At 42.9% G+C, this 13,789-nt stretch overlaps 1 protein-coding gene across 3 annotated transcripts in view; it reads right to left on the reverse strand.

The window, feature by feature from the left end:
- Positions 1-13,789, reverse strand: part of DDX17 (DEAD-box helicase 17) — a 50,325-nt gene that overhangs the window by 2,283 nt on the left and 34,253 nt on the right. The window contains exons 8-13 of one of the 3 annotated variants that reach the window (XM_088455115.1): positions 12,931-13,103; positions 6,681-6,791; positions 6,536-6,597; positions 4,772-4,831; positions 3,630-3,744; positions 1,777-1,860 (exon numbers count right to left, since the gene is read on the reverse strand). In XM_088455115.1, the coding sequence (XP_088311241.1) occupies positions 3,665-3,744; positions 4,772-4,831; positions 6,536-6,597; positions 6,681-6,791; positions 12,931-13,103 (486 nt within the window). In that variant the 3' untranslated portion in view covers positions 1,777-1,860; positions 3,630-3,664. Of the gene's footprint in view, positions 1-1,626; positions 3,745-4,771; positions 4,832-6,535; positions 6,598-6,680; positions 6,792-12,930; positions 13,104-13,789 lie in introns of those variants that run through there. The other 2 variants (XM_088455113.1, XM_088455114.1) reach the window with 2 other exon arrangements.

Below are 13,789 nucleotides of genomic sequence, written 5' to 3' on the forward strand. Positions count from 1 at the left end.
TGGGTATGTAGAGGCTGGTACAGAAGCTGGGCATTTAGGAGTGAACAATTCTACAGTCCCTCAGCAAAAGCTCCACCTTTAGGATTCAAATTAATTACTATTGCAATTGTGTGTGTGGATCCAATGGCGTTCTTAGTAGGTGCCAAAACAGTTTTAGGAAAACTACCATGCTACCCAGAGTACGAAAACCAAAAAAAAAAACCCACACCACAAACATGAATAATACTGTATTGGCCATTAAGATTAAAGTACAGGTTGAGTCTCCCATATTCAAATATTCCGAAATACGGAATTATTTTGGCATGACTGAGATAATGAAACCTTTGATTTTTGATGGTTCAATGTACACAAACTTTGCCTAAGGCACAAATTATTAAAAATATTTTATAAAGTTACCTTCAGGCTTTGTGTATAAGGTGTATATGAAACAAATTAATTTCATTTCTGTACACAAACTTTGCTTGAGCCACAAAATTATTGAAAATATTGTATAAAATGATCTGCAGGCTGTGTGTAGAAGGTGTATATAACACAAATGCATTCTGTGTGTATATTTGGGCCCCATTCCAATATGGTATGAAAATATTCCAAAATACAGAATATTCAGTTATCCAAAATACCCCTGGTCCCAAGCTTTTTGGATATGGGAGACTCAACCTGTACTCCAATTTGCTAAACACGGCAAAAAAAAAAAAGGCAAAGAAAAAGTGCGGTTTCTTCTAGGGCCCAATCTCTTAAATCAGGGTCCACTTACATGGAGACCTGGCTTTGGCTTTAATGGTGGAACTTAATTAGCTAATATTCTTTGCAGAAATGTCCCCAAAATTGCTATTTTTATCAGATTATGTAAATAGCAGCTATTTAAACCAGATTCAATGTCATTTTATTAAAAAATAATGTAGATTGGTTTATAAAATTACATAGAATAAGTGCCCGATTCAGAAACTTACGCAGATTGAGTGATTGTTTGCCATTCTGCATGTGTATAAGCCGCACTGTGAATGTGCTGCGATGGTCTTAGGATTCCCCACGCACAGGGAACCCAAACCACCTTTAAAGGTAGAGAGAGGAGTTGGATGCTCAGAAAAGTTGCTCCCAAGCCTCACTTTATTTAAGATGAGTTCTCAATTGAGTGTCTGGTTCTTTTCTCTGGTGGCATGTGGTGTGGAATGAGGGACACTGAAGGGGCATGTGGGGAAAACTGAAAAGGCAGCATGTAGGAGCTTGTGGGGAGCATTTGGGAGTTGAATGGGATCAGCAAAGTGAAAACTAGTGTCACAAGAGCTTCACATGAAAAGCTAGTTCAAAAAAATGCCCAAGACATATACAACACGGAAGAGCAGTTTTATAGCATATCCCCCCCATTGTAACACTGCATGACAAAATACACTGCAATAAGGGGTGTGCATTAACATCATTGACAATAGCAGTGGAATTTCTCCCTGTCATAGAACCATCCTACTAGGAGAAGGGGCATGACAAAAGCAATGGCTTTACACATAAAGAGCACAGTAATATGCATCATTAGGTGCTCCAAATATTTATTTTCCTGGAGTTGTCTATAAGGTTCATGAGCATCCATGTCTCATTAATCTGTGTGTCATTTCTTAACCCTTCGAGACTCACCTCCTCCCCCACCACGGCCATGATCTACAAGTTGCATAAGTTTAGGATTGATAGTCTGGTTAGCTTCTTGTAGAACTTTGACCAATTCGCGAGCTTGTTTAAGGTTTCCTGGAGTGAAGAATGTATACGCGGTGCCTTTATTTGTGCTTCGAGCAGTGCGTCCAATGCGGTGCACGTAATCTTCTGAGCTATTTGGGTAGTCATAGTTAATGACGAACTTCACATCTTCCACATCTGTTCATTGATCAAGAAAATTGACGTGTTTGGGAAAGAACACATCAGGAGAGGGACAAAAAAAAGGCAAGTTAGAAAAGTGCAGAGAAAAAAAAAAATATCTAAAAAGAAATAAAAAAGGTCACTAACAAAATTTACTTTTAGTGATGAACTAAAATATCCAACAATACATTAGATAACATCAGCTAGAATATCCTAAAGGGGAGTGCTAAAGACTACAATTTGTACAAGTAGCCCCTTTTAAAATTATTATATTTAGCACTATAAATATTAACTTTGTTATGGCATACTGGCCAAGCTGCATTTGTATCAAAAATAATAGATTGAATTTCCCCCTGACTAAAGCATCAATTTTCCCTGATTTTTACGTTGGATATTTGTATGCTAAGACCACAAAAGCCTATTTGGCTTCTATATTTTACAGATGATCATACCTGTTGCATTCAATGAGTCTTCTGTTATAGTTTTCCAGAAGACAGCTAAAAGAATATACAGACATCCAATGCAAAAGTCTACAGGTGTACTAAAATGCAGCAAGCTGGATTCCTGGTTTTAAAGTATCTTTTTAACATTAAATCCCCAGAGTAAATATGTTTGAGCACTAGGAAGATATAATAATATTATGAATGACATGCTCAAACCACAACCCTATAAAAAGTGGAATAAAGAGTTAAATGTAACTGAAAACAATGAAAAGATTTATTATAAACTGAAGTCAAGCTACTTTCATGGGAATCATCCTCGGATGAGCTTTTGTCCGGACCGATGCACACTCCCTCAGCGAGGTGGGGAACCAGCTGTCGCCAATCCCATCCTTTTGGCATTCAGCGGTCTCACCGCTTTCATCCACGGACACAGGACCACCGAAGCAGGGAGCATGCATCAATGGTCCAGGCGCAGCAAGAGGTCCCAACACGTGCACTGGCTTGGCAAGATACTTCTGTGGGAGACCCACTAGCTCCAACTCCAGAGAGCCTGTCAATGGGCGAAGAGAGACCCCATCCTCCAACTCTCATCATCTGTTGTGTACAGTTAATAAAACTGTGAAGTGGAAGCCCCCCAGTTTCTTAAGCTCACCTTTCTATTGTGAGAAACAACAAAATTATGACCTTGCATTAAGAGGTCTGTTTCTTATTTCAGGAAGAGCTGCATGCTACTTCAGTTTTAGGCTCTTTAAATAAGTGGAGAGTGGTAAACACCAGTACAATATTACCACTTTGGGTAATTTAGAAGGGACAAAGATGAAAGTAGATAATTTGGGTTCTTCCAGGTTTTGAAAATGTCAAATGGGGAAAAGGGAGGTTTCAAAAGGGGCTCTCAAGGTCGACATGACCAAAAAGGAAAATGTAACATACACTACAGAAAATGTAACATACACTACAGCATGTTAGCTTACTACATTTTAAGATAGAGGGATGGGCTAACACATTTGGAAATGGAGGAAGTCACAGGAGTCTGAAAAAAAACAGCAGAAGGGGATAATCTTCCGCTTTGAAAGTTAAGACTTCCAAAGTCTTCCATGGCTTGGGACTTTCCCACAGCTGCTCAGCAGATAGCATAGTGGGAAGCACCAAGTGATCTCCCTTCTAGAAAGGTGGTCCGTCTATTCAATAAGGCATCAAATTCAAACCAGCAGCCATATGGGGAGGGGCTGTAGACCCATCTCAGTGGTCAGGGTGGAAAGTACACATTTTGCACCCCGATGTAGAGTGGGGAAGTTAAGGGGCTTGGAGAATGCAGACCCAAAAACTGCCTCTTCAGTACAAGACCTTTGCGAGGGAAGAGTGTAAGAAGCCAGTGCCCTCTAGGGGGGCAGCTTCCAGCGTTCATCCCCCTCTATTTTCGACAGGCCCCTGGCCCTGTACTGAGAGAGATTTGCAGCTTCTGTCAAAAACAAAAAAAACAAAAATGGTAAGATTTAATATTGCAAACTACTTTGATGTAAAAAAAATAAATTCCCTAAAGTGAGCAATAAAGACTACTTTAAGTAACAATAAACTTACCTGTCACCTAATGCAAATAGCTAGGAAATGTCATGCACAGCAGGTAGCTATGCATTTTACAAATATTCACACAGCAGTAAATAAATGGTCAATAGACAACAGTACAATACTTGTTTTGAAGGTCTATAATTCACCATACACTGCATGTGCTGGCTACAGTGTGTACTTTTGGAAAGTCACTGTAAAAGTGCATATTATTTCACACTAGTGAACCACCTTTCCATTGGGGAGAAGGAGCCCAGGAAGTTTTATAAGCAGGAAACTATTTGGTCAGTTAGCCAATGGTGAACTCCCGCCAAAGCCAGCTCTCTAATCCTAAATGCAAGTAATACATTTGAACATGTTTAAATCAGCTACAACTTCCAAAAAAAAAAAAAAAAAAAAAAAAGAGTCAAAATGAAAACCAGACAGGCCATAAGTAACAAGAAAGAGACTTGAACTTGTGTTATACAGTGAATAGTCTGTACCAGCTTTAAATGGAGGCATTGGCGGCATTATTCTAGCATACACTCCATTATTCCAGCAGACACTCCAAAATACAAAAGTATAGAAAGTATAAGAAAAAAAACAAACACAAAATACAAACATGGGAAAAAAAAAAAAAAATTCCTCAGGTAATGATCTAAAGAAAGAGCAATGTGACGGGTATGTATTATATTTTGTGGGCTGTTGACAGCATAAAATTATTTAAAGTAATCAACATATATAATACAATTATATCTAAAATTAACTAGTCATTTATTTAACGGTAGACAGTCAAACCATTTTGAGAACAAACAAAATACTGCTGAATTAGAGTTCTTTGTTATATTAGGGTTATAATTAATGTGTACTCTATAATCTTATTTAATTTCATGAATACTCTGAAAGAAAAGTACTAAATCATTTCAACCTGATAAGTTACAAACCTAGACCCCGAGAGGCAACATCTGTAGCAATTAGAATTGGTGCTTTTCCAGATCGAAATTCTGTTAAAATAAACAAACCAGGTAAGTAGATTATATAAAATGTGCAACAGTATATAATGACACATTATGTCAAAGACACACATACCCCTTTTACACCAGAGCTAAAACCCGGGTTATTGCAGGGTTAACCCGGGTAGCTCCTTGGTGTAAAAGGGGAAAGGGTTGGATTGTAGGGTGGAGTCACCCAGCAATCCAACTCAGGTCAATTGCAGGGTTTAACATGGGAATAACCTGTGAAACCCTGGAGTGTGAAAGGAGCACTCCGGGTCACGATGACCTGGAGCACGTCGCATGCCGGCCGATTGGTCCGGCTTCAGTGGCGATTGGAGATGACGTCATCTCCAAGCATCCACTTCAACGCCGGAAAAGCCGGGTCAATGCAGACCCGGCTACGGTGTGAACGGCGCCAACTCAGGAATAACCTGGGTCGGCGCTGGGGAAATTCCAGGTCTGATCCGGGTTGGAACTCTCAACTCCAGGTCAGACCCGGAATTTCAAACAGTGTAAAAGCGGTACAACAGAGGTAATTTATTATAGCATTTGACTACATATTTACATTGTAAATTAAAATGTTGAAAGCATGGCATGGCATGAATGAATAGAGTTAAGAAGCATACATGTGTTAAAGAATACACTACATCAGTGCTTCTCAAACTCGGTACTCACAACACACTAACAGTCCAGGTTTTAAGGATATCCATTCTTGAGCACAGGGAACTTAATTAGTACCTCAGTCATTTTGATTTAACCATCTGTCCTCAAGCATAGATATTCTTAAAACCTGGACTGTTAACGCGTCTTGAGGACAGAGTTTGAATACGTGGACACCTGGACATCACACCTCTGTGCACTTGTTGCACATCTAATTCTAAAACATGGGTTTAAATATGGACTTGGGGTTACGATGGCCCATGAACGATCTATATATATTGCCCTTAAGGCTGAATTTAAATTTGATCATAATTAGCAGAGGCGGCTACAGTGCAGGTTTGCTAAAGTGCCGGAGTTATTGTCCCAATGATGCATTTTCATGTTACCGCATCTGAGTATTTTGTGCTGTTTTCTCTGCTTAACTAGATTACCCTGATTAATTTTGATTTATTTTATTATAAGTGTATTTTTTTTCTTTTTTGTTTTTCAAACTCAATAAAAACGACTCAATTTAAAAAAAAAAAAATATGGACATGGGTCCACATTTCACCACTGGTTACATTACAGCAAATATCATAGGCTATTTTCAGCTTATGCGCTCCTGCAGTAGTTGCTATTCAATTAGAAAACGCTTATCACAGAGGTAGATTGGTAAGTCTGCATTTACCCGTGAGAGAAAGTGGGGAAATCGTGAACCCCCAAAAAGTGGGCATCGAAAAAATTATATTAAGATAGTGTTTTGCCACAAAATTAATGAAATAGGGGTATATCAAAATGTCTGATTTAAGCCACTTTGTAGAAAATCACCCCAAAGTGACGTCTTTATTGGCCAGATTTGACCATTTAAAAACTTCTCTTATTAATCATTAAGGTAGGGGGTGTACAAGAAGTACTGAAGCAAGTCTCTACAAGTTACGCACCCATTAACGGAACCTTATTGAATTTGACCGTCAAAGGACACTTTCTTGCTATTATAAAGCACAATTTAAAATCGTAAAAACAACATACAAAGTTAAACATAAAAGATTTATTTTTTGACCTAAACCAACTTACCATTCAGAACCCAATCACGCTCCTGTTGACTCTTGTCACCATGGATGCACATGGCTGGCCAACTAAGAAAAAAAAAAACATTAAATGCATAAACTATAAAAATATGAAAATTATTATTAAAAACGAAACTACGTTTTCTGCTCACCCATCACGTCTCATTCTGCGAGTAAGTTCATCACAACGACGTTTAGTTTCTACAAAAATAATGGTCTTGTTTTCTTTTTCCGCCATTATTTCTTCCATCAGCTGGATAAGCCTGAGAGACAATTATAGGAGAAAAATATTGCACTGTAAGAAGCTGGCTATACAGAACCTAAAAACATGATTTGGGTACTTACTGGTAAATCTGTTTTCAGATTCCACAGGGGACACTGGAGTTACAACACTGGGTATAGACGTGGGTCGAGAAGAGCCTGGCACTTTAGAAAGTTTTAAATATGTGACTGGCTCCTCCCCTTCTATACCCCATCAGCCCCAGTTATAAAACTGAGGCCGATAGGAGACGGAGGAAACACAAAGGAGAAGAAAAGCAAATAAGGAAATGAGCACAGCTGCGAACCATACACACTGCGTGTTACACCGCAGTCACACCATAAAACACAGCAGCAATGAGTGCAGAAGAAAACAACCACAACAGATAACTTGTAATACAACAAGAAACAACGCTGGGAGGGCGTCCAGTGTCCCCTGTGGAATGGTAGAGACAGATTTACCGGTAAGTACCAAAAACCTGTTTTCTCCTTCATCCACTAGGGGACACTGGAGTTACAACACTGGGGACATCCCAAAGCCCCCATCGTGGGAGGGAGAGCAATACGAAACTTGTAACACCCTACAGTCAAACCTAGAATCCGAGGCCGCAAAAGGTACCAAACCTGTAAAACCTTACAAAAGATATAAAGAGAGAGTACCAAGTAGCCGCCCTACAGAGTTAAGAAGCGGAGGTGCCCCTGCGCAAAGCCCAAGAAGTACCCACTGAGTGCATAAAATGTGCAGAAATGGAAGCAGGCGGGGGCAAAGAATTAGACAAATAAGCCTGACGAATAGACAGGTGGATCCATCTTACTAAAGTCTGCTTTGATGCAGGTCAACCCTGCTTGGCCACATCATAAAGGACAAAAAGATCCCCTCAGTGCGAGATATATAAATTCTTAGGACTCGCAACACATCCCGCGGCTCCCGACTAATCCTTCAGTGCCGGAACCACAATAGGTTGATTTATGTGGAAAGCCCACACCACCTTAGACAAGAAGAAGGATGGGCAGGTACGCAGTACAGCTCGATCCTCATGAAAAACCAACTAAGGAGACATTCAAGAAAGGGTGCCCATTTCCGAAACTCTTCTAGTGGAAGCAAGTGCCAACAAGTTCAGTTTCCATGTAAGGAATTTCAAGTCAATTTCGGCCAAAGGTTCAAAGAGCATGGACTGAGGAAAAGTAAGAACAAGGTTAAGATACCATGGGGATGTAGGCAGAACAAAGGGAAGTTGTACACGAAGAACTCCTTGGAGAACAGTCTGAACCTTGGTAAAGCAGCACCAGACGATGCTGAAAGAAAACAGATAATGCAGAAACCTGCACCTTAAGGGAACCGAAGCCCAGCATCCATGCCTCTTTGTAGAAAAAGAAGAAGGCGGGGTAAATGGAAAGCAGAAGTAGAAAAACCACGCAGCAAACCAAGGCACATAAGATTTTCAAATTACAGTGCCGAGGTAACCGCCTTACGAGCCCCAAGCATGGTCTGAATCACCTTCCTCAGTTTTCTCCCGACTTCTTAAAATGGGCACGTCACCAAACGAGGACTACGTATTTCGGGGTTACAAAAAGGGCCGTGCTGCAGAAGGTCTGATCGAAGCGGAAGAGGCCAAGGATCGTCTGGCAGGAGGGGGATAAGATCAGAGTACCAAGCTTGGCGAGGCCAATCCGGAGCCACCAGAATGGCTGTCACAAATTAGCACTTGAGCACCCATTGAATCAGAGGGAACGGAGGAAACAGGTACACCATATCATATGGCCAGGGTAGAGAGAGCGTACGCTCCTACCGCCTTGGGATCCCTCATCCTGGAGCAATACTGGAGGTAATTGGCGATTGTTCCTGGAGGCCATGACATCTGAGGTACGCCCCAACAGAACATCAGGCATTGACGGGATGGAGAGCCCATTCCAGAGGATGAAGATCCTGCAGACTGATGTAGTCTGCTTCCTGGTTGTCTACTCCCAGAATGAAGATTGCGGAGATGGCCGTAACGTTTCTTTCTGCCCATCTGAGAATGTGTCTTGCCTCTCGCATTGCCATGTGGTTGCGAGTCCCCCCTTGGCGATTGATGTATGCAACAGCTGTGGCATTGTCCGACTGGATATGAACCGGTGTCCCCCGTAACAGAGGAGCCGCTGCAATAAGAGCGTAATAGATGGCTCGTAGTTCTAGGACATTGATTGGCAAGAGAAACTCCTGGCGTGTCCAGCATCACTGGAACTGGTTGCTCAAGGTCACTTCCCTCCAACCATGGAGACTGGCATCCGTGGTCGGCAGAACCCAGTTCCAAATGCCGAACCAACATCCTGCCACTAGGTGATCCAGCCGGAGCCACCAAAGTAGGGAAATCAGAGTTTGCGGAGATGAGGTTACCAGATGATGCATCTGCAAATGAGATCCGGACCATTGAGACAAAAAATCCAACTGGAACGTCCAGGAGAGAAACCTGCCTAACTGGATGGCCTTGAAGGACGCCACCATCTTCCCTAGCAGTCCGATGCAAAAGGTGGACAGAAACACGTTTGGGTTTGAGGACTAGACGTACTAAGTCCTGGATAGCCTGTGCCTTGTCCAGAGGAAGGAAAATTTGCAGTAACATGTCCAGAATCATGCCCAGAAACTGAAGCCGTTGAGATGGGATCAACTGGGACTTCCGGAAATTGATGATCCATCGGTTTTGAATGAGGAACTGGTGTGTCAAGGCTACATGTTCCAGTAGATTTTCCCTCAACGAGGCTGTGATTAGAAAGTCGTCCAAGTACGGGACAATGACGACTCCTTGTGAGCGAAGATTGGCAATCAACGCCATTTCCTTGGTGAAGACCCTGGGAGCCGACGATAGGCCAAACGGCAGGGCCTGAAACTGGTAATGGGAATCAAAAATCGCAAAGCGAAGAAATGCTTGATGCAGTTTCCAAATGGGGATGTGAAGATACGCATCCTTGATGTCTAAGGAGACCAGATATTCCGCCTCTTCCAATCCCACAATCACTGACTAAAGGGATTCCATCTTGAATCTGTGATAATACAGATAAAGACTGAAGGAGTTGAGGTTCAAGATGGGTTGGACCGGGAAGCAATCAGGAAGCCGACTGCCTAAATACCGGCAGCCGGCTTCCCGACTGTCATTTCCCGGCAAGGGTGAAATGCCGGGCGTCTAGATGTAGACGCCCGCATTTCCCCGACGCCGGGAGACCGGCACCACGATCGTACTGATGCCGGGCGCCGCGAGCGGACAGCCGCAAATAGAAACCTGGGTTCCTTTGGGGAGTCTGAACTGGAACCAGGACCTCTGAAGCCAAAAGGTATGTTGATTGCCCGCTGAAGGACAAGATGTTTCTCCGGATCGACAGGAAGACCTGTGGTGAAAAACCGAACTGGAGGAGAAAAGGCAAAGTCGATCTTGTAGCCTCAACCGACCAAACTGCGAACCCAGGAGTCCAAACACGTCTTGGCCCAGACCTCCGCAAACCCCAGAAGGCGAGCACCCACCTTGGAGTCCCCCAGTTGGGACAGGAGCCAGTCATGCGACAGGCTTGGGCTCAGGACGACGAGAGCTGGCAGCTTGGCGTCTTCAAGCACAACCTCCTATGGTAGCGGATGAAGCACCCCTGGGTGTGCCCTGGAATTTTGCAGAAGTGCGAAAGGAACGAAAGGAGGGCCCTTTAAAAGGGCCGGCGTGGAGAGGGTGCTGAAGAAGGCAAAAAAGTGTTTTTTCGCCCGTGGCTAGAGATCCATTTGTCTAGTTCGTAACCAAATAGTATATCACCTGTAAACGGAAGCCCTTCAACAGCACACTTCGATTCCGCATCCGCCTGCCAGGAACGTAACCACAGGGCTCGACGAGCAGCAAAAGCAGAGGCCGAAATCATATAGCCTACCTGGCCTATATCACGCGAAGCTTCTCCCAGATATACAGCAGATTCCTGGATATGTTCCGCTAGGGTGATAAGCTCCGATCTAGGAGCATTAGGTCGTAGACCCTCCGCTAGTTTCTCAGCCCACTTTTCTACCGCCTTGTTGACCCAAGAGCCAACAAGGGCCGGTCTAAGTAGAGCTCCTGCAGCTACGTAGATGGTCTTGAGAGTGATTTCTATTTTGCGCTCGGATCCATCCTTCAAGGTCGTAACACCTGGTACTGGAAGGGTAGTCTTCTTAGAAAAGCGAGAGACCGAAGAGTCCACCTGCGGTGGAGTTTCCCCATCTACTCAGATTATCTAGAGGATAGGGGATACAGAGACAGAAAACGGACCGGAAGTTGAAACTTCCGATCTGGATGTTTCCAGGCAGCCGCCATCTGTTCGTCTAATTTAAGGGAAGCTGGGAAGGTAACAGTGGATTTAGGTTTCTTACCGAACAGGTCTGCATCCACTGATTCCTGAACGTCTTTATCAGACATTTGAAGGACCTCATGAACAGCGAGGATCAAAGCCTCCAACCCTTGCAACGGTGGTTCTGGTTCGTGAGAGAAGACTTGCATATCAGAGTTCTCCAGTGTCTTGACTTCCTCCTCTTCTTGTGAGGAATAATTTCCATCTGATTCTTCCTCAGATTGGAGAACCGCAGGCAGAATTCGTTTTCTGGACTCAGCTAACGCCGACATTCGATGGTCTGGAAGAAGAACTAATCATATGTACCAAACTGTCTACAGAACGGGATAAACCCTGTGCCCATTCAGTGGTTGCAAAAGGGGGTAGGGCCCTATCCGAACAGCTTCCCTTCTGGAGGCGTCTAACTCGAACGTTAAATCCACCATAACACCAGTAAAAGACTGCATCCAGGATGGAAACATTCACACCCTGCGAAACAATAGAAGGTTCTGTATCAAACACTTCACATAGGGAATTTCCCTCTTAGCGTGCTTTTGTGAACACTTTCTTGCATTTAGAGCAAGCAAATACTTTTTGAGAATTCTTCCCTGCTGCTTTAGCTGCCATTTTTGCATACAGCCAGACACACACACTGCAGACCACCAGCCTGTAGCACAGGACAGGGAAAAGTTAGACAGGAATAGAAGGAGAGGAGCAGGCCACAGACAAGCTCCCACCTTATGGAGGCTTACAAATCCCTACTTTTGGACTGGCTCAGCGACCGCAGCAACACAGCAGAGCCTGCAGAACCAGCGTCTCTCCTTGTAAAATGGCGCCGTTCTTGCAGAGCGACAGAGAGGGAAAAGGCAGCATTAGCTCTTGCTATAAAGTCTGCTTACATAAGCTCTGCCCCCTCAGACGCGGGTCCCCAGCAGGAATTCATGGGGGCTACACAGGTGCTATAACTCTCCCCACTGGCATCCTATACAGTACCGGACCGCGCGTAGTAGCCGGATAGAGACAGCTGCGGGATTACCGCACTGTGGCTGTACTAAGGCCCCCCACTCTTCTCCCTCTCTATCGGGAGGAGAGCGGTCGCTACCTATCGGGTAAGTGCCGCACTGAGAGCCCAGACAACACCGCTCCTGCTAATCAGGAGCGTTGTCTATACTCTCAGTCTGCTGCAGCTGGAGTGCTTGGCTGAAGGGTAGTGAGGACCGGCACAAGCTCAAGCTTTTGCTGTGGCGGGTCTCGCTGAGACTGAGGTCTCACTTGATTTTTCTATCAGGGCACCTGACAATGGCAGCAGTAGCAGTGGCGGTGCCCTCCCCAGCAGCTCCCACGTAGCAGACAGGCTGTTGCAGAAAGCAGCCTGCCTGTCGTCATCAAAACATGGATAAAAATAAAAGTGTAAAATAAAATCCAATACGGCTGGAGACAGCCCACAGTGCTCCGGCTTATCTTGGACATATTTTAAAAGCTGGGGCTGATGGGGTATAGAGGGGAAGTAGACAGTCACATCTTTAGATATTTTTAAAGTGGCAGACTTTTCTCTACCCACGTCTATACCCAGTGTTGTAACTCCAGTGTCCCCTAGTGGATGAAGGAGAAGTAAATGTCTCCGGTCTAAAATAATTGATGATCATCTGCTCTACTATATAAATAAAAAATACCCAAAAACAGACATTTTCCAATATGAATAAGATTAAAAAAAAAAAAAACACACATACTGACTCATCACCTTTGATCTAAGGCATAATAATGGCATCCCTACCATATTATATAAACATTATGTAAAAGTAAAAAATAAAAACATAATATTGAACCTACTTGTGGTCTTTCTCACTTTCTTGGCACACATCGACAATCTGTAGGATGTTGTGATTGGCAGAAAGCTCCAAGTTCCCCACATTGATCTGAACATAATCCCTCAAAAAGTCCTCGGCCAGCTGACGCACTTCTTTTGGCCATGTTGCACTCCACATTAAAGTTTGCCTGTCAGGCTGAATAACACAAACATTACATTATTACATTTAACTGTAGCACGAATGAGGTTAACATTAAAATTATCAAAGCAAGTGACCATGAACAAGACCTTTGTTGTTTATTTAAATTTCGGGAGCTTTGCGAAATCCACCTACACAAGTATATATTTACTTTCATGATAGCGGAATGAATAAAAAAAAAAAAAAAAAAAGGCTTCAACTTCTATTGGGAAATAATGTTCTATGGGCAATACTAATGTTTGCAAATAATTGTCAAATGGTTACTCAACCACAGCCCTGGGACATTTATGAGATCAATCTTCAACTGCATGCAATATTATTATAATTTGTTTTACAGTATTAAGCTGGGTACACACTAGACGATGTGTACCCAGTGCGACTAAATCAGCCAAATCGTTCATAAAATTGTTTTGTGTGTGCCCAGCATAAGTCCTGCAACCATACAGTTATTCAAATCTGACAAATTTTCTATTTCAAGATGAATATTAAGGTTTACAGATCAGTCTCACTGATTTCACTTTGTATTTGTGTAATGTAAATATAAATGGATTATTGTATAAAGATATGGTTATATCATTTTTCTCATTCATACAATTATGAGTCATTGATATCATGGGTATATAGAGCATCCAGACATAGGCATTTTAATAATTACCTGTTCAAGGTACTCCTTCTTCTATAGC

Source organism: Taudactylus pleione, unplaced genomic scaffold (assembly GCF_031769625.1).
Source record: "Taudactylus pleione unplaced genomic scaffold, aTauple2 ptg000642l, whole genome shotgun sequence".
NCBI lineage: Eukaryota > Metazoa > Chordata > Amphibia > Anura > Myobatrachidae > Taudactylus > Taudactylus pleione.